The following is a 24,724-nucleotide window of genomic DNA, read 5'->3' as shown; positions in this document are numbered from 1 at the left end:
TCGGTTCACTCCGATTCAAGACAACTCACTAATGATTTTGAGTCGAAGCTTTTGTTTGTTTGTTCAAGTTTATTTGTCATATTATGTACAAAAGTCAGTGACATCGACATGCTTGATTTTTTTGCTTGTTTTTAACAACATCATCAAATGTCCCAGGCCAGAAGTCTCACGTGGTTTTAAATACTGGTGCCCCAAGACACCTTTCAACACCCTGTCCACATTAAAGTTGAGTTGGTGGGTTGGAGCGAATGAAATAACGCTTTGCAAATCAGCTAGAAAGAATCGTTTGGAGCCGGTTCAAAAGAACGACTCGTTCGCGAATCGATTCTCACAGCAGCTCAAGATTGCGAGCAACGTTTGCGCCTGAAATTTAGTGAAACGTAAATGTTCAGAAACGCTGTGTATAGAAAAGCGAGGGGTACAACTTTTCAATGGGAATTTCAATAAAATAAAACAAAGATTCCCAAAGTAGGTTTAGGGACCTAATGTTTTTAATGCATTAGACAAGACTGCAGTGCTTTATCGTGCCAATTTGTGAAAGGAAGAGTCTATATTATGTGTTAAGTTTTCATAAGAAATAAAAAATCTAACATTCGACCCTGGACAACAAAACCTGTCTTATGGGTCAATTATTTAAAATGGAGATGTTTACATAATCTGAAAGCTGAATAGATAAACGTATTATTTATGTATGAGTTGTTAGAATAGGACAATAACAGGCTGAGATACAACCGTTTAAAACTAAGAAATCTGAGTGTGTAAAAAATCTAAATATTTAGAAAATCTCCTTTGAAGTTGTTAATCAGGGGCACAGGCCATCCACTCACAAAAAAATGCAGTTTTTATATATTTAAGGTAGGAAATTTACAAAATGTCTTCATGTAACATGATCTTATCTTAATATCCTAATGATTTTGGGCATAAAAGAAAAATCAATCATTTTGACCCATACAATGTATGTTTGTCTTTTACTAAAAACGTTCCCCTGCTACTTAAGAGTGGTTTTGTGATACATGGTCACATATGCAAAAAATAGGTAATGTGAAAGCTGGTTGTATCTGAAGATATCCTTCATAAGAGCAAGAACGCGCATCGCCCCCAAGTGTTAGAAAAACTCATTACATCAGTATAAAATCCTGGCAGCTGTAACAAAGATTATCATAATCAGTTTATTCTAGCAGAGAATGCCAAGACCATGGGCTCAATTTGTCTAAGGAATTCAAAAAACAGATCAAATGTGTAGCTTGAATGTAACCTATACATTTGTATATGAAAAGTCTGCCAAATGCATAAATGTATGTTATAGGGCAGGGCTCCTCAAACTTACCCTGGAGGGCCGGAGCACTGCAGAGTTTTTACGGCCCTCCAGGGTAAGATTTGAATAGCCCTGTTATAGGGCAAGCTAAAATGCCAAACTCCTACATCGCTTTAAAAACAGCTTTTTTATTGTCAGTGTTTTTTGCTATTTACACTATACAAACTATGCATCACAGATATAAGCAACATTTATATACATTATATGCGGATGAAGTAAATATGATCCCCAACTGTACCAAGTACAAAGATGTTATAGATGCAAATAATGCATTAAAACAATAGGTCTATTGACAATAGGTCTATAGGTCTAATCACTACAACATTTGGTGTTGTTTATAATATTATTACCAGAAAAAAGAGATGCAATATAACAAATAGGTAGCAATACTTACGAGAAAATATATAGAAAATGGGTATCAGAAGAAAATATTAAAATTTCAACAGGTATAATGCTTCTGTTGTTTAACAAATGCAATATATTAACATATGCATATCTTAAAGCCAGAGAACAATTCAAAGACCTTGAAAGCAATTGCAAATTAAAATTATTATATTAGAATTGATAGTAAGAATAATACAGTAGGTCTAAAAAGTAACTAACTAGGTTCCATTAGAGGCACTTTTTTAGCGTCCTGTGATATTAAAGGGATGTTTAATTATGTTAACCCTGTTTGCTCAAGGTTCCCAACATGTGCCACTAGCAAACTTCATCACCGGCTAAGAGATAAATATTTCGCAACCAAACAGGGGAACAGCTAACTTCAATAGTGTCCTTCAGATAAAAACACTGCGTTCTAGACTTCGTAAGCCAAATAAGCCAGAATACAAGAAACACACTATGAAAGAATGTTAAACAGCAGAGATAACAAAAAATACATTTACAATCAATTTCATTTGAGATACTGAGAGCAGCAACCAATTAAACCTTTCCTAAGAGTAATGCTTTGTTGAAGATCTAATACAGATGAGGTAACATTTTGTGTAAAGCATTGTTACAATGTACATGCAAGGTTTCCTTGTATCATAAATGTTACTTTGTCAAGCAAGATTTTGTGTAAATAGCCTCAGATGCGTGGAAGTCATCCAGCATGATTTTTATAAAAACAAAAATGCTAAAAGACACTAATTCGAAGAATACATTAATACCACAACATATACTAATACTTTTTTTCCAGTGAACTGCAATATATAGCTAATATTTTTAAATAAATACGTTTTCATCGTTCAAATCTCAATGTGATCAAGGCATGCCTTGGATTTCATTTCTACTGTGCATTCTTTGGAAAAACACAATATATACTTTATGAAAGATAGATTATAAAAATCCTTTGCTTTGGCACACTGAATTATGATAAACCAGACTCTCCTCTGACAAACATTACTGTAAATTAACTGAAGTGATATTTTACTTTGTTGATTGTCCCAAACCTCATGCAGAGCTACAGTGTCTACCATCTCATCTCATCCATACTAAACTAATATTCTAAAGAAGACCATTCAAAATCTTAATCTCTCTACAATCTCCTTGTGCTATAGAAAAAGGAAAATTAAATAGCTGAATATTTACATATCCATGTTTCTACAGAACTTGCCGTCAGGTGTGGCAAGTTCGTTGTGGTTGATAAAGCAAAGAGGGGTAAATAAAAACTGTTAAACTTCACAATTGAGCCAAAACAGCACATTTATACAGGATAAGAGAGGATGCACTAATTTATCCATACTAAAAAATGTACATTGATATATATAGTATAGCCTTTTTATATTAGTTCCAGATTGTGAAACAAAGGGGTTCTGTATCGGTTAAAAACTCAATGTAGTTCTGTTTCATACAAGAAAAATAAGGCTTAAAAAAATAACCATCTTCTAATATAATACACCACTAACTCTCATTTAAAGGCACATACACTCAGCATTCAACAGAGTTTGCCCTCTAATGGCCACCCAGAGAACTGCTGCTTCCTGATGTCCAATCAATGATGATGAAGCTCCAGCTCATTATCATAAACAACACGCCCAGTCCAGCAAAACAGGCGGCCTGAGAGAGACAGAGTACATTTTGGTAAATTTTTTGTAACTATGAACCAATTCAGTGAGTGAGTTAAATTAAGAATCATTCAGACTGAATCAATTTGTGAGTTTAACAATTTGTGAACTTGATTAAAATGATTCTTTATAAATTATTTGCAATTCATACGTCAAATTGCTTTAAAGCATATAGTGAAGCAAACGTTAACATAAACATCTATGCTCAAGCTAACCAGTGTGATTATGAAGAGCCAACGAAAATAACTTTGACTGTATTCAAGAATACTGGAATAAGAGGCATGATTCTTGGACCTTCCCAATTCAAAAGTTTGGTAATGCCTGGACAACATTTAAGAAGTACTTTTATCGTTATGTATAGGTAGTATATATAAATCATAACTCACAAAGATTTTAGGGGTAGAGCGCGTTGGCTCTTTATCCTTCGGAACAATACGGATGTAGAAAACAGCAGGGAAGATGAAGATGAGGCACGGAGCAGATGTTGCACCTGAACAGGACAAATAAAGGTCAGCTCATCTCTAGAATGATATTAAATCTGTCAGCGATGATAAGAAAACATAATTAAAATATCAGTGATGTTGTCCATGTTGGTAAAAATGAGAATCCTGTGTCAGACAAATAAAGTATAAAGTCAACGATTATTAAGGTTCTTGATAATGTAACAGTAGGAATGACATTCGATGTCTTTTAATGACATTCAGTGATGAATGATTATGTCATGATGAGAAGGATGAATATAAAATAAAATAATGTTTTTTAAATCCTTAAAGAAATCACACCCCAATAAAAACAAGTGGGAGTATTAATAAACAAGTATATTAATTCCGATGGATTTTCATTTAATGTATTTGTTTTCTGCTTTTTATGTAAAGTATGTGTTTCGCTTCCCTCTTTACAACTATGAAACAGTGAAACTGACCAGAACATTCTCTAAGTTTGAGCTTTGAACCTTGACACTGACGTTCTATTCAGCAATAACTGAATACACAAACATATTGACTCAACATCACAACGCTACCTGTTCAAACAAGCAACAGTCACACTTAATAGCCAGCCGTAGGTCTGAGTGTTCTGATAACACAAAATGAACCGATGATATCATGGCTATGACTCAAAGAGTGTTTCTTTCAGGCTTTCAGATATGTTTCTGACAGTCCCATTGGTTTACATTTATATCTATACATTTGGAGATACCTTTATACTTTAGTTGAGCTACAGGAACAAACTTGACCGAATTTGACTGATTCACATTCGTAATGGATTATTCAAATGGTTGGTGAAGTCTTGGTTAGCCATTCTGAGGATGCAAAATAAGCCAATGGCATCTAGATTCTACGCTTTAGGATTTCATACATGTTTCTGACTTTCATTACCAGATCGTTTTTTTCATCATGTTTACGCTAGTCTGTGAAGTTTCCAACCATAACAGAAACCAAACTTGGGCCACTGATGATTGACAGGCTCACCAATGACGCCAAAGATGCCTAGGATGTTGGGGGCAAAGATGACCAGTAAGTTGATAAAAGCCAGGAGGGTGAATGCGATGACCACGTGTCTGATCCAATTGAAGGTCTTATTAGCAAACAGCATCTCCTGAATGGCTCTTCGAACCTTTGAAAAGATCAAATTCAATCTTGAGAACCTAAGAATATAACAAGATTTTATCCCTTTACCACAACTTTCTGCATTCTTTACAATAAATCACATTCCGATGTAGCTTGAATGAATTTCCGATCTGGAAAACTCACCGGGAACAGAACGATGGGCACGGTCAGGGTCACGGCAGTGAGCACAGCCAATCGCACGCAGAGAATGAGAGTGTCGTAGGGGTCGATCCTACTGTAGGTATGTAGAAGTTCGGGCTCGACGTTAGCTGTGATCAAATACGAGATATTTGTCAGTTTTATAGGATTTGGGCACATGTACATAGTACCCAAACTTAAACGGCTTATCTATGCTGTATCAGTCATTGGAAAGCAAAGTGCACGTCCTCAAACTCACTGTAAAACGTCAGGTAGCCAAAGAGAGCAGCAAGGAAGTACATGACGTACATGATCAGAATTGAAATATTGGAAATGTGCTGCATTTTCCTCTGATTTGGGCTACAGAGACAGAGAAAGGAGTGAAATCTCTGTTCATACAAAAAACAAGCTAAGTTCAAAGCAATTTTTATTGAACATGATTTCATTTCAGATAACTTACTTGCGAAGCTCGGTGTAGATTGGCAGGACCTCGGGGTGGCACACAAAAGCAAAGGCCAGTATTGGGATGGTATATGCAGTCTGTAAAACACCAAGATGACTTTATTGTTGCATTCATCCCATTGTAAATGTATCAAACACTTCTCACATCTTCGGTGATATAATAGCATACTTTACCTGTGAGTTTATAGTGAACATCTGGGGGCTACAGTGAGAGTCCATGTCATGTCCGTTGTGATAGGTGTGGGCATGGCCAACCGTTTCATTTGAATGCACGTGTGCCAATGTATTATTAGATGTATACTCTTCGAATGGGCATGGAATCTGAAACTTTTTATAGATGACCTAGGAACAAAAAAATGTTAAATGACTTTGGCAGATGCTTTTAATCCAAAGCGATTTACATTTCATTCAAGGTAAACATTTATAAAATAGTTAAAATAGGCTTGACGTGTGTGAAGCAGTGATATATACACAGTAGCTATATGAATAGATATAAATAATAGAGAATGTGTATGGAACGGCAGTGTAAATGAAAACATAACTCGTCTGTCTGTGAATCTACACAGGTGGTGGGATTTTGGGACAAAAGGATTCATACCAAATGGTTTTGTATCAAAGAAATTATTCATGAATGTCCACAGTAATGATGCAAATGCACTTAATGAGAATTTTAAGGCTACAAATCAATGAACAAGCTACGATTTTACATTTAGGTGACTCGGCTGTGGAGACCTATGTTGACCTATAAAGTCCCAGTGAAATACAAATGACAAGTCTTAATTTTTTCATGAAATATTAAAGCAAATAGGTGATCTATCTGGGTCTTTTCCTTTTTAAATTTCTATACCAATATAATCTTTAGTTAAAATCTAATGAGGCACTTCTGCCCTGAAGTGACTATCCATCTCAAATGACCTCTTCAACCCTCAGTCTGCTGCCAGTTTCATTTCAAAATCCATGCAACACGTGTTTTGACACATCCAATCAATTCTCAGAGAAAAAACGCAAGCCACTCCCACAAATGTTCTCCTTTGAAATTCCCTTTTACTCGGAAATGTGTCAGAATACGGAAGTAAAAGCGATCGCAACTTCCATTTCACAGGGACTTTAAGAGCATTTCCATGTATCAGCAATATTGATTAAATACGAGTATTTATTAAATCAGTCCTTGATCATACTTACTGCAGTGAGAAAGAAGACCATACAGCTGAGGGAGAAACCGCTGGTATAACCAAGGTAACCTGAAGAAATAAATATAGTACGTCAATACATCATCACAGTGCCACCGTATGTTGACGGGCTGCTTACGTTCATTCAAGACCAAGTACCCACGACTATAAGCGTATGTGCTAAAAAAAAAATCACCATCTCAAGAGCTAACCTCTGCAGACAGATATGTCAAGCCATAGAAAACGAATATGAAATTGACACGGTGAGACTGCTGAAATTACTATAAAGTATGTGAAAACAAGAGCCATGTGCTGGTACCATATAAACAAATGATTTCAAACAAGAACAGAATGTGCCATGGTCGAACTGATGGTCTGTAACATGAGTGGTATGTTTAACTGGGTCAAGTGTAGATCAGGGGGGCTTGAGGTGAAGAGAGGAGTGAAAGAGACGGATGAAGAAAAATGATCGACTCACCCAACTGTTTCATCAGAGCCAAAGGCAGGATTACACACACACTCACAAGTAGGACCAAGTAGTTACCATTAAGATACCATTCCCTGAAGAGAGAGAAACAATTAGGAATTTGGCAAATGTCCACAGATCATGAAGATAGAAAAAACGGCAAACAAATTCTGAAAACACAGTGACCCTCACTCATATCATTATAAAGCACTGAAACACCATGAGATGAGCAAAGAAAGGAACCCTCTCAGTCAGCTGGTCCAGAGCTTCAGTCCTGATGTTTCAGTCCTAACATCTACTGATGCTCTCAACCACAACAATCCTGACAAAATCAGCCTCGAATTACAACACAAATGAAACATAACTATTTCACTCATTGGGAAACCCAAACAAAACAACATAGTAAAATGCAATGTTATTTGTCTCTAAAGGGAGAGTGCAGTATGGCAGACTATCTGTACAAAGTGACAGATAAAAAACTAAGAGCCACGTATACAGACTCAGTGGACATATATTTACTATAGAGACGGGCAGACATACAAACATGGCTGCCACAGGACCAGAGACTGTCCACACTGTGATCTCAGTCAAAATTGAGACTGACCTCCACTTCTTAACACAATGCACAAAAAAAACGGATATACGGACCACAATTTAGGGAAAAAGTCAAGTCCAGACGTTACAAAGTCTGTCAAACGATGAGAAACTGCTGTATCTGTTAGGAGAACACAAGGACTGGTGTGTGTTAGCTGCACAACATGTGTCACAACAAAAGAGAAGACTATGAATCTGCCCTGACCTGATGTTTCCAACATATATAACATTATATTGTTATATCCCTTTATTCTGCTGCCTAAATGTATATTCTGCTTTTGTTAATCTTTGTTTAAACTATACTCTATTTCTGTTTTTATATATATACATTTATTATAAACCACTTTACGTTGCACTACACACATCACACTTTATTTTATTTTAATGCTATATTATCTTTCTTTTCATTCGTTTACATACTTGCAATATTTGTACGCTGCAAATGCTTAGGCAATACGAATGTACTTTTTGTCATTCGAATAAAGCACACTTAAATTGAATTGAGTGAGAGAGAGAGAGAGAGAGAGAGAGAGAGAGATTTTTGACCTGCACTGCCAGAATTATACAAGATTGCAGGTCATTTTGATTTAAGAAATGTTAAATTGTTTATTGAAATTAATTAAAATATAATTTTTGGAAGAACTAAACAAAAAATTACATTTAAAATAAAAAACGAATATATATTATATATACAATATTATAAAAGAAACGAATACATAATAAAATTACAAAGCATTCAACAAAATGGCCTAAAGATTATTGCAAAAACTAAACAAAAATGTAAATTTAAAATAAAAAACTAATACATTTTATATAGCGACATAAAAAAAGAAATGACAAAAGCAAATAACAAAACTGCTAAAATTGAACTAAAACTAACAAAAAAGCTTCTTTGAAATATTTGTAAAGCTACAATAAAACTAACAACTCTGGATTGAACAGAGCTAGGGCTTCTATCCAAAGCACCTAGTAACTACTGTAAATTCAGACAAAAATATTTAGAAATAATTTCTCTGCCTGTCTGACCGACCAATTTAAGCATCTCCAGTTGTGCGGCTATGGAAAAAATTCACACTGTTCCAGGAATCCGTATTCCACCGTCCGAACCCAGACGGAATCTGATTTCTTCGATTCTCATGATTTACGAGCCAGTAAGTTGTGTTTACTGTGGCTTTATATAGCTTAAAGTGAACTGCAACATGCTGTGGTAACCGCTACCCTGCCCCAACATAAGCCGTTGTGCAATACGAAAGGACATATTTTCAGCCCCTCACTGAGCCTCTTTCTCATCCCCAGTGTCCAAAGACAGACAACGAAGGGTGGCGAGCCAAAGTTTTCCCCGGTGATGCTAAATGTAGGTTGCTATATGTGGGATTCATGGTTTATACAAGACATCAAGCATTAAAATGTTACCGAATTTGAGGCGGGAGCTTTTAATATAGTTCTTCACATGGTTGTTCACAGCAGATAACATAGCAAGAAGCCACTGAAATATGTTTATGTGTTTACTGTTGGCAAAATGCATTTGTAAATTGATTTGGATTAAAGTGTCTGCTAAATGAAAATATGCAAATGTATCATAATTCTGTCATAATTCAATCTTTTCCACTATTAATACTGTGAAGCTTTACTTATTTTATAATACATGAAAGTTCTGTCATCATTTACTCATCCTCAGATTGTTTCAAACCTGCATTAATGTATTTGTTCTGCTAAACACAAAAGAAGATATTTGAAAGAATGTTAGTAACCAAAGAGATGTCAACCCCCATAAATTGGCTTGAAGGGGAAAAATACTGTGGGAGACATTACTATGGTTACTGACATTCTTCTAAATATCTTACTAAGTGTTTAGCAAAACAAAGAAATGTGTACAAGTTTGGAACAAAGGATTCGTACATGATGACAGAATTTTTGAGTGAACTATCCCTTTAAATATTTATTAAACCAAATATATTTTGGTGGGTCTTGAGACCTATGGTTTAAGGAATTTAAAGTTTGAGGTTATCGAAATAAAAACCTGAATTTCGGAAAGAAGGGGACAAAGCAGTTGTGTCTTCTGACATCAGTTGCATTAAGTGTTCGCTGTGACAGCATTGTTTGAAGCAGCTGTCACGGGCAGAAGGACAGAGGTGTGGGAAAGAGATAGTGTTATCAGCTGACCAATCATAGTTAAAGGCTGACACCACACCTCCCTTCGATGTCACGTTGACATTTCTGAGTGTTGGCCCTGGCAGATTCAAGTCATTTGCCCTCAACGGTTCGGTTGACAGCTGATAATGACTGTACACATGTCTACACCGGTTGACACAAGCATGCAAAAATCTGCAGCAATCATTCGGGTGAAGATTTTATCATTCCAATACAATATTTTACACTGACATTCAATGTTCTTACCCTGAGTTGGGATCTGCCCTCAGAAATGCCTGCAGAACCAGCGGGAACTCGGACTTGATGATGTAACAGTAGCTGGACATGGCTGTAGAAATGTATTAAGAAATAACATTGACGAGAAATTTTTTATTGCATTTTATTTGCATTATTCCTGTAAATGTGTAATTGCCTTATATTGTGTTGATGAGGTTGTTTGGGCAGGACTTTGTGAAGGACTCATTTCTTGTTTTAAATAGCTAGAAATTTTATTTCACTGCTTGACAAAACCCATGAATTGCCACTGTTGTATTATGGCCCTTTTAAACAGCAAAAAACGCACAGAAACCGAATCTGAAGCGGCATAAATGTGTATTTACACAGACTGTTAATGTCGATCTCAAGCGGCATAAATGCATTTACACAGGATTTAAATTTATGCGAAATAATGCTGAACATAACCACAAAAGTACTGTTCTAAAAATAAAAATGCCTTAAATGAAACGATATGAACTAAAAAAAACTGACACTTATAGGGCTAATAACAATGCATACTTTAGGATAAAAGCAATATTAGGCTATAAATGCAACATTTTAAATGAATTTCCTAGCTAACAAACACTCCATAGAAATTTGTTATCGGGCACAACACTGCATATTGAAAGACGCCAAAAGTTGTATTAAAGAGCCAGAAAGTCACTGTCGACCAAGTAAATGAACAGTTCCTGTGTTACAGTAAATGTTACCAGATTGTGCATGAAATATTTTCCTCAATGAGATCATTTTGGATATATAACGACAAAATCATTTGTCGTCATATTTGTGGTATTGCAATTCAATCCTAACCCGATGAAAATCATTTACGCTTCTGGGGCCGCAGCACTTGACTGCACAATGTCCGATAAACCTAATATTTGAAGCTTTTTGAGACGCGATAACACAAGTCTGCATGTGATCGTGTCCCATGTATCTGAAGGTTTTTCCTTAAGAAGGATTAGGAGCTAAAGGAGGAATTTAAGCAATTCATGTCATGAGTTCAAATAAAAACAAATCTGCATCCCGCGCACACACAGTCACAAACAATCATACTCCAAACATTTTTCTAGATGAAACGAAACAAAATAAATGTAATTTGCCATTAAAAACTAATCTAAACTATTTTAACGGCTGAAAACCGTCTCAAAATGTACATCATGCATTCAAACTGTGCCTCATCCTGCCTGAGTAAACAGCCACAGCACAAACAAAAATACTCCAAACATTTATATAATTTTATGAAGAAATTTAACTAAAAATGTATGTTGCGTTGATATTAATAGCCTAAAAAAATGTCTCTGTGTGCTTTTGTCTTCATCTTCACTCTCTCGCTTTCTGCTGACATGACAATGACGTAGTTAAGAGCGGCTTTAATGCACCTTCATTTACACTAGTCCTGATACGCATCAGAGTTGACTTTGATACTAGGCCCTGAAAGGTCAGAGGTAAAACGGGTAAAACGAAGCTCGAAAACGTTGAGAGACGGTATAGTGTTTTGGCACAATCCAACACTCCTTTGAATCTGGAGGCGAGGTTTACATGACGTATGCATATACCCTCTGCTGTATTGTAGACGTGTGTGTGTGCATCTGTACCATCTCTGCAATGCTACATTCAAAAGCATTCATGCTGCTCTAATGTAAAAAACAAATATGTAGATCTTATCTGACCTCACCTCAGCTAAATAAATGAGGCGTTATTTCCCACAGACCGGATGGCACTACATAATATGCCCACCTACATAACATGTTCGCTGCGGCGAACTAGTGAAACAAATTGTCGTTTGGACCAGATTTTGTTCGAAATCAGGTCAGAGACGTTTGTTTTTCGATTTCGACAAGAACTGTTTGGTTACAAGCATTCTTTCAAATATCAGAACAAAAAATGTATACAGATTTTGTACAACTTGAGGGTGAGTAAATGAATAATATTAATTTTGGGATAAAATGTTCCTTTAATGCTATTTACATCTGAAAATTTTATATTATTTGTGTGGTATTTTTGTGTTTTCCTTTCGTTGATCCTGATCCTGAAGTCACTGTGTTACATTTACATTTATGCTTTGGGCAGACGCTTTTATCCAAAGCGACTTACATTTCATCATCCTATACATTTGTTTCTACGTATGTGCAATCCCCTGGGATCTAACCCAAAACCTTGCGTGGTTAACGTAATTCTCTTACCACTGAGCGACAGTAAAGCTATTACCTTTACTGTTATACTGTACAGTATATAATTATAAATAACCTTTTTCTCTTTATAAAATATAATTCCTCCACCTCTTTTTACATTCAAATCGCATGTGGTTTTCCGTACCTCCGATGTTTTGGAGAGTGATCGCGATTCCGGCCGCCAGCTTCCCTGATATTCCAAAAGCCCTCATTCCCAGTTGTTCGTATGAGCGGATTCCTGGAATTTAGTGTCATAATAATATTAAGAGAGTCAAATCCCACAACTGAAGCCAAGTTTCCATACATCAGCTGATTATCATGACCCACCCACAACACCAGAGGACTTGAGAAGGAGATGAATGGAGTAGCAGGAGAGACCAGCTATGCCTGTGAGGAGAAACCTGGAAAAAAACAAACACAACAACATTACCATCATGTCACACCTATAAAACTTCACAAACATAGAAGAACAACCACAAAAGTCACTTTGGCGGTTCTGTAGTATATCACTTTTATATACCATGGCAATGAAAGATTAGCATATTTGAAATAATCTAAACTACACATGACAATGATCAATAATAATATAATAATTATAATCTATAGACTAGTCTTTTGAACAATGTTGATAAACGAACAATGACGGTACCCACGCACTTGCATTGGTTGCCGTCTATACAATAAAAGTGAATGGGTACCGCCGTTGTTCAGTTATCAACTTTCCTCAAAATATCTTCTTTTGTGTTCTGCGGAAGAACGCCAAGAAAGAAAGCCATACAGGTATGAAATGACAAGAAGGAGAGCTAATATTTTTTTTATGATTTATCACTTTAGATGTTAATAAAACATTATGGTATTCTAGCCAGACTGAGGTCATTATTAGTACAGACCAAGTCTAAATGAATTCTAAGGAGAACGTTCCAAATTTCCTGCCAATAGATTTTGTAAAACCACACCACAAAATGTTGTCAATTTGTCCAAGACAAGCAAACTAGGACAATAGTTCATAGTTGTTTTTAACAGAACGTCCTGACTTAATATTTTGCAATGTTTTGCAAACACTGAGAAAGACTCCAAAAGGCGTTGTGTATTTGGTTAAAGCATTGCAATATCTTGTGGTTCTTGTAATGTGCTGTCCAATAAGACAATAGACCCCAGGTGGTAGACGAACCTGGGAATTAGCAATCTGTGAGTCTCTTTGAATGAAAAATGTGTGACAAATGACAAGTATTTAACAATAGGCATGAAATGAGCTATGAATTAAAAAAAGGATGGATGTTGTGAAGGACAATTGACCTATTCAGCTGCTCACAGATTCAAGACTGAGCACAAGAAGTGTTCTGTTGAACGTGTGCTATTCAACACAAGGGTGATGTGAATTTGCATTGTAAATTTGTGAGGAGATACTTTCATTAGACCATCAAATTGCTAAGAGATCCATCCAAAAAATGTTAACACAAATGTCTTTCTTTTGTTTGTTAATAGGAATAGTCATGCATCCTTTTCTTTAAAGATGCAAATCATAACCTCTGCCTTTCTATCTCCATTTCTGTTTAAAAGATAAAATGATGAGGATTGACGACAAATGAGGATTTTTTCTTTAAAAACAGATTTAATAAGATATAAACTGTGGGTATATAACTGAAAAATAACTGTCTTCTGTGGAAGTAAAATGCACTAGATAATCTTTGGATCGGAGGGACCAGTTTTTGACTCTGAGGTAATCTGAGCTATAGTATTTAATACCCCGTGACTCGACGGAGTAGTGCAGAAGCCCCAGACTTCTACTCGCTCTCTTCCCCAATCAAACCGAGACGGGGCGAGAGAGACATATCACAACTATATCTAGACAGGGGGTGGGCCGAAAATAAAAAGAAGGATGTGTTGGCCTTTCTGGGCCCATAAATAAGCAAGAGGGGTGGAGCAAACTAGTGGAAAGTTTTAAGAGGAGGGGAATGAACATTAAACGGGTGCTCAGATGTCATGGCAGACACAAACACACATGCAAATATCTTACTATAGACGTCCTTCAATTCAATACTTTAAGTATTGTTAGGATCTGAAAACAGCCTAAATGTAAATACCACAGCAATTAAACAGCAAATGGGCTGCCAGCTGCTTGACACTTCGATCAAGTTAAATCAGATTCATGGAAGGTTGAGAGGGAAAACATATGTGCATATGCACTGCAGAAAAGCAATTTTCTACTAAGCACTTTGTCTTTTTGTAGTAAAAAAGCTCTTGAATCAAGATACATTTACTAAACAAGGAAAGTGACCTAAGATTTAGTTCCTTCAGAAACCTTGTATCTCCGTATTCCGTGGATTTAATTTTTAATCATAATAAATCATTATTATTAGTCACCCTTTATGTTTGTTACTGGGTATTGCAAATATCTAACCAATAAAAGTATATAAAAAGTGCTTGCTTTTGCTTGTGATCATTTCAAAAGTACAGTGTTACTTTTAATTACATAATTCTTATAATTTCTTTAAGAAAACAAGACTAAATATCTTAATCTATATATATCTTAGAAAGTCACTTTCCCTGTCATGTAAATGTTTCTCGATTTCAGAATTTTAAGATATTTGTTTTGTAGTAGAAAACAAGACCAGGGAGTTCTAAAAACTAGAGCTTTTAATATATGTACACCAATTTTTCATAATAAATGGGAAGATTTTTCTACTTACAGGAAGAGAAGAATGCCAGTATTGGCCATGGCGTATGCCAATCCCAATATTCCACTGCCCATGATGGCATTGCCCAAATTGAAGACTGACATGCCAAAGGAGGTCTTCCCTTCAAACTAAATGATTAAAATAAATTTATTACATTATCTTTAAAAAAAATTCAAATGTTATTTATGGAAATATATGCTTTGACTAGTTAAAAATAGCTAAAACTGCATATGAAGAGTTTGGTTCCAAAATGAGATAACTCTGTTTTTTTTTTAAATCACGTCTTATCATTTTGCATTAACATCAATCAAAATACACCTAACTAACACAACGAAACACAACAAAAACATGTGTAGTGGAGTAGGCAGGGCGGGACCGTGGTTCGAGACGGGTGAGTAATTGTTAATGAGCGCCAGCTGTACGTGCAATGGGCTAGAATCACGTAGGAGATCGGGAGCATATAAGAGAACAAGCGACCGGACCGTCGAAGAGAGAGGACCTGGGCCCTACATGTTTATGTTTGTATTTATGTTTTATTCGCCGGCCGTCGACCGCGAGGGGCAGCCGGATGACTTTTGATTTTATTTGATTAAATGTCTGCCGGTTCCCGTCTCCTTCCTTCCTTGTCTCATTTTGGAACTCTTCATATACACAGTATAGTAAGCAAAATAGGTATTCGTTACTTAAAATTTTACGTTGAGCATACTTACGTCAGTAAAACGTGGCTTCTTGCTCTCACCACTGGGGAGAAACTCAATGTTCTCAGCCAATGCTCCATCGGGGTCATCAAATCTGTTGGACAAAAAGGTTATAGATACTTTAAATGAAGTTGAAAATGATCTTGCAGGCGGCATCAATTAATTTACTCCAACATCTTATTTTAAAAAATGCCTTTAGTTTTCTGCTATTAACATACTTGCTGTTTTGAATATCATGTCTGAGTGTTGAGAGACAGTGTGGAAGGGTCCATCACCAAGCAGGAATGGAAAAGAGGGTAAACATGCACTTAGACATACCAAAGCGTCAACACACCATGCCAAAATATACATAACTACACATACTGGGGTTACTAGTTTTATAAAATAAAACTATTTATTCTATGGGTTCTGACCTAAAAAAGTGTTCTTTATAAAATAAACTGTGCTAATAATACAAGACAACTTACCTTATGGAGTATAACAATGTTAGAAAACCAAAATGCATCTATTTGTCCGTTTTTAAAAGGGAGATGTAAATACTTTCTATATCTTTTTTTATATTAGAGTTGATGTAAACTTTTTACTATGGCTAAAACTGATAAAATAATAAATAATAATTATTATTGAATACATATTTTGCAACAGTGTTACTGTTTGTGGAAAGAACGGATTTAAGTGGATTCTCACACATAAGAATTTTCACCATTGCACACATACATGTCGTCACATCATAATAATACAACACACAATTATATCAAGCTCAAAGTTTGCAGATAAATGGAAATAAAGAGGGCAAAATAATTAACGCAAAAGTACTTACTGGTCGTCCTCCATCATAGACTTCATCGGCACACACATTTCCTCTCCCAGGTCACAACCTTTCCCATTGGGAAGGATGCTTGCTTCTGATCTAGCAGGTTCCATGATGGAATCGGATGATGTTTCCGTTTTGTGTGTTGCAGCCCGATGTTGTAGATGTCTGAAAAAGAATCAATTTGAGCCAATCTATATGTTTTATTGCTTAAGCATATTCAAAGGTTTAAATAAAGAGCAACATGGTGGACACTTGCTTCCATCATAATTTTCTGGTTATTTTAGTAAAGAGATCACCCAAAAATGTTAACTTTTTAATCAGGTTCTCACCCTCACGTCCAAATATGTATGACTTTTATTAATTTTAGATAAAAGATGATATTTTGAAGAATGTTGGTTGATAATCAAACAACATTTACCCTTGACTTTCATTGATGGTTCATTTATGAATGCGGTCGATTCGATATCGATTCTCAAAAGCCATGATTTTTTTAGTATAAATTTCATATTTCCGCACATTTCCACATCACCTTCACATAATAGTTCACATCAATGCACATCAATTTTGTTACATTTTATTGTTAACTGTATCTTAAATGTAAAATAACTTTTGATCAAGATATGCATCTGTTCTGTTTCAATACACCCAAGTGCGTTTAAAGTTTATTATACAGGTTTGTGGCTCTTCATTAAATCTTTTTAATTCACCATTGTAATCTGATGTTTATTAATCTTTTTTAGAAATATCTATAGGATTTGTTTTAAATCTTTAATCATTGACTCGAAACGAATCATAACATCAGAATCGATATCCAGTTTTGCCACAGAAGCAGTAAAACATTGGGACTATTGAAACATCCAGCTGCAATGATGCCTTTAACACAAAATACTTCAAAACCCCACAGTCTACAATAAAAACAGAGTGAGAAAACGTTGTAATGTGTTTATAGGATTACTGTTTAAGGTAGGTATGTAAATGCTCATCTACTTGGGACTCCGGTAAGAAGTTTGACAGGAGACAGGGCAGTGTTCAACTCTTTATCTGAAGTCTTAAATGTTCACAGCAAATGCCACAACACTGCTCCACCAATTGTGCAGTATATGGTGCAAAGTGTCAAATGTGGTCGTTATTAAATCTGTAGAAAATGTTAAAACAGTACGTTCTATATAGTCTGAATGGACATACTGCTTCTGTCCTGTTTTATGGCCATGTGACCCGTATGCTCTTTGACCTATGATGTTTTAAAAACAAACTATACGTGAGCGTTTATAAAAACACAATTTAGTCATGAGAAATTCATTTATTGGCACTTACATTAAAAACGGACGTACGCCTTAAAGATTTCCGCTATATTTATTAAATTCTCTTTTGTAATTTGACCGCTGCTCAGCTCCCATGGCATCATGGGATAGTATCCATCAGATCCAAAGTCACGAATCTCGGCGGAAGTAGTAGAGGTTATGAAAAGATGTGTTGTGCTCATAAATTTAGCTCCGAGCCTGTGATGAACTTTCAGGTTGACTACGGAATCATAAGACACTTGGTCTTCATGGCCTGTGAGAGAGCAAAGGTGTCCGGCTGGTCACACGATGAATGTTTTGAAATTGCGATTCAGGTCAATAAGTTTAAAAGATGGAGGGCAGGTGAAGATTAAGCCGGTGGAAACATGGTAACTCGAGTTATAAGTACAGTATTAAGAACATGCTTAACTCTCTTCTCAGGTGTTTGAAAAGCCGTCCTTGATGTCTTGATAATCTGGACTTTCCCATACGCAAGCAACACAATCCTACAGCAGACACGTCAGAACATAACCCATGTTATGGGTCTGGATTTTATTTACAGAGCAGAAGTCTGCGCTGGCCAGTTTGTTCCACGTTGCTCCAAAACATCTCAGCTCTTGATGTAAATAGCAGAGGGCGCTCCGATTGCGATCTGATTGGTTGGCACGCTCTGTCCCAGAAGTCCATGCCTGCAAGTGTGGTTTGGCTGGCACTTTACACGTGCTGCCCTGACCATGTTTAGATGTTCCCTTTGGTATAACAGTGTAAATACGACTAGACTGGAACTCTTCTGGGTTAAGCACGGCTACAGCTGAGTCATGATTTTTCAGAATTTTTTATTTAGAAATCAAGCAAAACAAGAACAATATTGTACATAGGCCTACTAGGAAAATATGTGGGAATATAGGTAACCAAATGGCTTCTATGGTAATAGGACAATCTCTAAACTTTGTAGCGTTTGGACAAGGGTTATATCACAAGACTTTTCATGCATTCAAACTCAAACATGCATAGTAGCCACTGTAACATCTGTAGATTTTAACTATAATCTCATATAGGTAACATAAAATAGCAAAAAAAAGGACAATTTTATTTCATCATCTAAATTTTCATTGCATATAGATGCCAACCTTAAAAAAAGCTTTCACCGAAAAATGTTCTAAATCTGTTATCACTTCTTTGTTCTGATGAACACAGAGAAATATATTTAAAAGAATGCTTATAACCAAGGCAAGGCAAGGCAAGTTTATTTATATAGCACATTTCATACACAAGTGCAATTCAAAGTGCTTTACATAAAATGATTGACAGAAAGAAATAAAATGTATATTTAAAGTGCAAATGATTTAAGATCACAAAAACTTTAGATTTTTAAGAAACAGTAAAACAGCAATAAAATTGATTAAAAATTGTTCAAAGAATAAGAGCAAAATAAAAATAAATTAGAAATAAAAGTGCAGTTGATGTAAAGCAGCACAGTGCTCAGGTTGTGAATGCACAGCTAAACAAGTGTGTTTTTAATTTGGATTTAAAAGTATCTACTGTTGGTGAATGTCTGATATCTTCTGGAAGCAGATTCCAGCTACTACGCTATTCCAGCATAATGGCGAAACGCTGACTCGCCCTGTTTTGAGTGAACCCTTGTTATCTGTAACTGACTTGATCCTGATGATCTGAGAAGTCTGTTTGGTTTATATTCAATGAGCATATCTGAGATGTATTTAGGTCCTAGATCATTAAGTGATTTATAGACAATTAATACTTTGAAGTTGATTCTAAAAGTAACTGGTAACCAGTGTAAGGACCTGAGGATTGGAGTGATATGCTCAGATTTTTTGGTTCTGGTCAGAATCCTGGCAGCAGTGTTCTGAATGAGCTGCAGTTGTCTGATTGTCTTTTTGGATAGACCTGTAAAGAGTCCATTACAGTAATCCACCCTGCTGGTGATGAAAGCATGAACTAGTTTCTCTAAATCTTAGCTTGAGACAAAACATCTGATTCTGGCTATGTTTCTGAGATGGTAGTAGCTGTAACCATCTGAGATGTTTGTAACCAGACAGATTTTGCCACCCATTGACTAACACAGTAGGAAAAAATACAACGGTATTCAGACGTGCCCCAGAACTGTTTGCTGTCCTAGTCCAACATTCTTCAAAATGCCTTATTTTGTGTTCAACAGCACAAAGAAATTATACAGATTTGGAACAACTCGAAGGTGAGTAAATAATGACAGAATTTTCATTTTTGGGTGAAGAGTCCTTTTAAATTGGGCCAATGAGACAACTCATGGGACATGATGTGCACAGATCTCAACAAAACACCAACAACAGGAACACAAGAGTCCTGAGTATAAGAAATAATTTCCTTTATGTAGTCAACTATTCAACGGCAAAATCATTTCGATTGGTGTCCGAAAACATATCAAGAAGTTACAAATTCCTGCATTTTGACCAAATTTGATGCCTGTGTCTGAACTAGCTCACAGTTTTATATTCAAGTGGACACTATTAGTGAAGTACAGTATGGAATGAAAGAGGGCGATCTTGGACATATTCTTACATAATAATGACTAAGTTTGTGCTTGCATAATGGAGTGTTTAAATTGGCTGGATAAAAAGATTTGCAAATAGTGAGACCCAGATGTTACCAAATCTACCTTTAAGATAAATGTTACACATTTACTTTAGCTGAGATCAAACATTTGTTCCTATTTCTTTATGTAGATGTGCACTTTAAGTGACCATCTGACCATTGTTCGACATTAACACAATTTTGACACAAAAAACACATCTCAAGCTCTTTACTTCCTAAACAATCCAAGACATCCTACAAAAAAGCCTTGTGATGCTGCTAAAATACGGTGATGGTGTTAGATGGTAAAGCTCTGGATCTTTTTGTATACATGAATCGTGATAGTGATCTTTTTAAATACAGTGATGGTGTTAATGTAGTGTATGCGTCTCTTTTTGTATACGTGAATCATGATACTGAATCTTTTTATAAAACTAACAACAGATTTCACAGGTAACCCGTTACACACTAGAACAAATGTGACCCTAGACCACAAAACCAGTCATTAAGGTCCATTCTTTGAAATTGAGATATTATTTTGCACAATTATTACATATTACACAATATTTTGCCAAAATACAACTATTTGAAAATCTAGAATCTAAGGCTGTCACGGTTGTGTGTACAGAACCCAAACGCAGGCAGTTAAGGGCATAACAGAAAGCGACATTATTTAATAAAACAAAAACCCACGAGGGGGTGAGCAGAAAATTAAACAAGAAATTAAGGTCAGAATAATAGCACTTAAACAAACACTTCACGCAAGGGGGCAAAGCAAGAAAAAAAACTTGAATCAACCAGGCTTACTATATACAGGGACTGGGCAGGAACAGGACAGACAAAGTAACAGGGAATCGACCAAAATGAACTAGCACGGGACAATAAACAAGAGGGCCATAAGAATGGGAAACAAACAATGGATTATTACATAAAGATGAGATTACGGGAAAACAAGGGGGCGGGGCTAAGAGATGCGAAAGGAGGACACGTGGCGCAAAGTAACAACAAAGGCCACGTGTCTCAAAACATAACACAACAAGCTCAAAAGACATGGTACTGTCACGACTCTGTCCACAGAACTAGAAAACTCATGACAAGAAGGACAGAATCATGACAAAGGGTGCAAAAAAATCGAAATATTGAGAAAATCGTCTTTAGAGTTGTCCATCAGCGGCACTGTGGCAGGCCGTTGCCTAGAAGAAACATGTTTGTTTGCATCCACTCACAAATGTTTTGATGATTTTACGGTAGAAAATTTACAAAATAACTTTATGGAACATAATCTTTACTTAATATCCTTTATTTTGGCTTAAAGGAAAATTCAATCCTTTTGATCCATACAATGTATTGTTAGCAACTTTACATATGCACGTGCTACTTATGACTGGTTTTGTGGTCCAGGGTCAAAAATGCTACAGAAGAGCTTTGGACCCGTTTTTACGTTTGACCGGATCACACAGCATTCAAACCAGACGAAACCGCCACCACTGAAAAAATCAAGACCTCATCTCTGGCCTTGAATGTGAGGTCTGTGACCTCTTATCTGTTACAACAAATCCAGAAACATCTATCTCACTGCGTTGGAAATGTCTACATCCAGGACAAAGTTTGAGAAACAGTAACTGTAGAGTATACAGCTGATTCCTGGGAGAATCTATTTGATTAGAACTATTGATTAGTTTGCTCTGGTGCATTCACATTGTGACTCAAGCCTCTCAACACCCAAAATGTTACGTTTCCCAAAAAAAATGTCAGAATACACAGTTAAAAAGCTACATTACTAAATAAGTTTGAAATATTTGTTTAATGGCAACTTATTCTACCACTCATCATCATTCAGCTTTAGCATATGCTAAATTAAAATATGATAATTTTATGCTCTATAAGAAAAGCAGAATGTTCCTTCATTTGACACAAATTAATGAAGCAATATCTCATAATACTTGAATAACAGACTGAAAGAATTATACAAGTAGACACCCAAACGTTTTAAAGTAGATATAAATTATATTAAAATAGATCTGCAGCATTTAATTTAATAAATATACAAAGGGGACCAAAACTCTCACATTTTGTCCATGACATTGCTGGGCTCCACATTAACGCTTGCCCGGGACAATTAAATGTTTTTTAAAGGCAAGTGTTTTTTAAGCTTGTTTTTTAGTCTTTCCTGTTGCTAAGAGGTGCATGTTTGTGTTAGGTGCGTAGTTGTGCTTGTTTATGTGTTACAAATATCAACGGTAAAGCGTAACAAGTCCAATTAATTAGATGTGGACGCGGAATGATGTTATTTAAATATGTCATCTGTCTGTTCTGAATGAGCTGCACAGATTAACATACAACTCGAGGGATTGTCGAAGATTTGTCTGCGCCTGCACTGTATGAGGATATAAACATATAAACTTCATCTCCAGACTTGCTCATATTATATTTTAACTGCATTTTACAGTTTGAGTGAAGCTATATCGTCAAGCAACTACTAAAACTCAAGCGTCTTCCCGACGACCGTCAAAATAAAAGTCCCGTTAACTTGAACACTCGGACGAGTAAATAATGTAGTTGTTGCTAAAGGAAATTGTAGTACCCTTGTAGTAAATAAATAAATTGTAGTAATCACTCTAGTATACTATAGTAAGGTTTAAAGGCAGTATAGTATCTAGCAATTTCACTGTTGTTTCCTACAGTAAATAACACTACTACAGTAATATATGTGGACAAGTGAAAACATGAAATACACAGAACTCAAAAATACAACTAGTTTAGATTATCTTATAAAATTATATGGCCCTAATTTATCCATCTGTATGTAACACTAATGTCATTTGTCAGTTACCTGCCTATTAATGTGATGAACTACACTTTTATATTTTTTAATAAAGACTACAGACCTTTTATGCTTGTGCTACAAAACTTTAAACCTCTATAGCAGCATTGCTTTGTGCAAAAAAAGTTAACGTACAGCTGTGACACTAATAATAATTACTGTTTGCCTTTGTTCTATGTATTAATACATTTAGGTGACACAAGGTAAAACGCTTTTAAGCAAACTTGACCAATCAGGATCCGAAACAATTATATTGAAACTTCAAATGAAATATATATTTTTATCTTCGGACAAGTAATGTTTGTACTCGGACAAGTAAATGACAAATTTACTTGTCCGATGGACAACCACATGACAATGCTTATGTCAAGCCCTGCATTGGTTGTCTATGTAATATTTCACCAAGCAATGCTTTTAGAATATGAACATATACATTTAACCCTTTACAGTTATTGTAAGTTCATTAGTTTAACTCTGGTATTTGTGGTAAACCCAACCACAAATGTACCATTGTCTCACAATAGCAACGATAGTTAAGGCAAGAAATTTGTAATAAAAGTAAAGTAGCCTAATACAAATGTTAATCATTACACCAATAAAAAACACGGTTATTATATTTCACTATAAAAAAACATGGATAATTTTCTTAAGGGAAGAACTAATGCTTGATATCCAATACACTTAACACAAAGAAATCGATCACAAATGGCCAATAAACATAACGTTAGATTTCTTACCGGTTCACACTGGGTCCAGGAATCTCACGATTGTAATGAGATATTGCGCGTTTGTAACTTTCCGTTTGTTTTGATCGCGTCTTTATGCGTTCGTGCTTTATTCTCACGGCGTGGTTTCTTTCGCCACAATAGAGACAATGCGTTTCTCCCACACACAGCTTCCGATCTGTTGCATTTAGGAATAAAGTGAACTGGTAAAGGGTCTATGGATGAGTAGTGGGGGGTTGTTTAGGTCCCGCCTCCAGCACGGAACGACCCGTGGCTGCTGTGTTTGGCCTATAAGGCCACGCCCCTTTGAGAAAAAAACCCCACTCACTTATTCCAAAAGGTTAAGGAGTTGTGAATGGTTTTTGTAAGGGGGTGGAACTGTATTGATGACGTCATAATCAATATTTAAGATAAAATGATGATGGGAAAATATTTTTTATAGTACGATGTAAAAACACGTTAATGTTTAATATAAAGTAACAAATAAACACCAAAATGTTTAAGTGTTTTTTGTTTATACAGTAAAAAACGTGTCATGTCAGTTTCACTTGTACATCAAAAAATGTAAAACTCCCTATTATCTAACTATATGAACGTTTCAATATTTGTTTTTTTCTCTTACATGATCTTTCCCAGGTTGTATAGCTCGGTGTCAAAACAATATCATGATCCAATATATTTTATTCATTAAACATAAGATGCAGATAGGCTATTATTCTTCTATATTTTGGACTTGACTAAAACTACTAGTCCCAGTGAAA

At 35.8% G+C, this 24,724-nt stretch overlaps 1 protein-coding gene across 2 annotated transcripts; it reads right to left on the bottom strand.

Moving 5' to 3' along the window:
• Window positions 1-1,423: 1,423 nt before the first annotated feature.
• slc38a3b (solute carrier family 38 member 3b) lies at window positions 1,424-24,165 on the bottom strand. 2 transcript variants are annotated; one of them, XM_056749907.1, is made up of 17 exons: window positions 23,976-24,165; window positions 16,570-16,728; window positions 15,968-15,988; window positions 15,762-15,843; window positions 15,064-15,179; window positions 12,701-12,774; window positions 12,519-12,611; window positions 10,194-10,275; window positions 7,215-7,297; window positions 6,750-6,808; window positions 5,742-5,909; window positions 5,566-5,645; window positions 5,365-5,465; window positions 5,112-5,236; window positions 4,830-4,974; window positions 3,747-3,850; window positions 1,424-3,352 (listed from the first exon to the last, which is right to left on the bottom strand). In XM_056749907.1, the coding sequence occupies exons 2-17, from the start codon at window positions 16,671-16,673 to the stop codon at window positions 3,248-3,250; spliced, it is 1,542 nt and encodes a 513-aa protein (XP_056605885.1). In that variant the 5' UTR covers window positions 16,674-16,728; window positions 23,976-24,165; the 3' UTR covers window positions 1,424-3,247. The 2 variants fall into 2 exon arrangements, with proteins under 2 accessions (XP_056605885.1, XP_056605886.1); XM_056749908.1 differs by lacking the exon at window positions 15,968-15,988.
• Between the last annotated feature and the right edge of the window lie 559 nt (window positions 24,166-24,724).

This window comes from Triplophysa dalaica, chromosome 6 (genome assembly GCF_015846415.1).
Source record: "Triplophysa dalaica isolate WHDGS20190420 chromosome 6, ASM1584641v1, whole genome shotgun sequence".
NCBI classification, from domain to species: Eukaryota; Metazoa; Chordata; class Actinopteri; order Cypriniformes; family Nemacheilidae; genus Triplophysa; species Triplophysa dalaica.
The sequence above is the reverse complement of the archived record's forward strand: the minus strand, read 5'-3'. Positions and strand labels throughout refer to the sequence as shown.

Coding starts and splice junctions, on each gene's coding strand:
- slc38a3b (XM_056749907.1), bottom strand. CDS start 16,673: ATGGAACCTGCTAGATCAGAAGCAAGCATCCTTCCCAATGGGAAAGGT. Junction 15,180..15,761: donor AGAAGCCACGTTTTACTGAC/GTAAGTATGCTC, acceptor TTAATCATTTAG/TTTGAAGGGAAGACCTCCTT. Junction 4,975..5,111: donor TGCCCATCGTTCTGTTCCCG/GTGAGTTTTCCA, acceptor ATCTTTTCAAAG/GTTCGAAGAGCCATTCAGGA.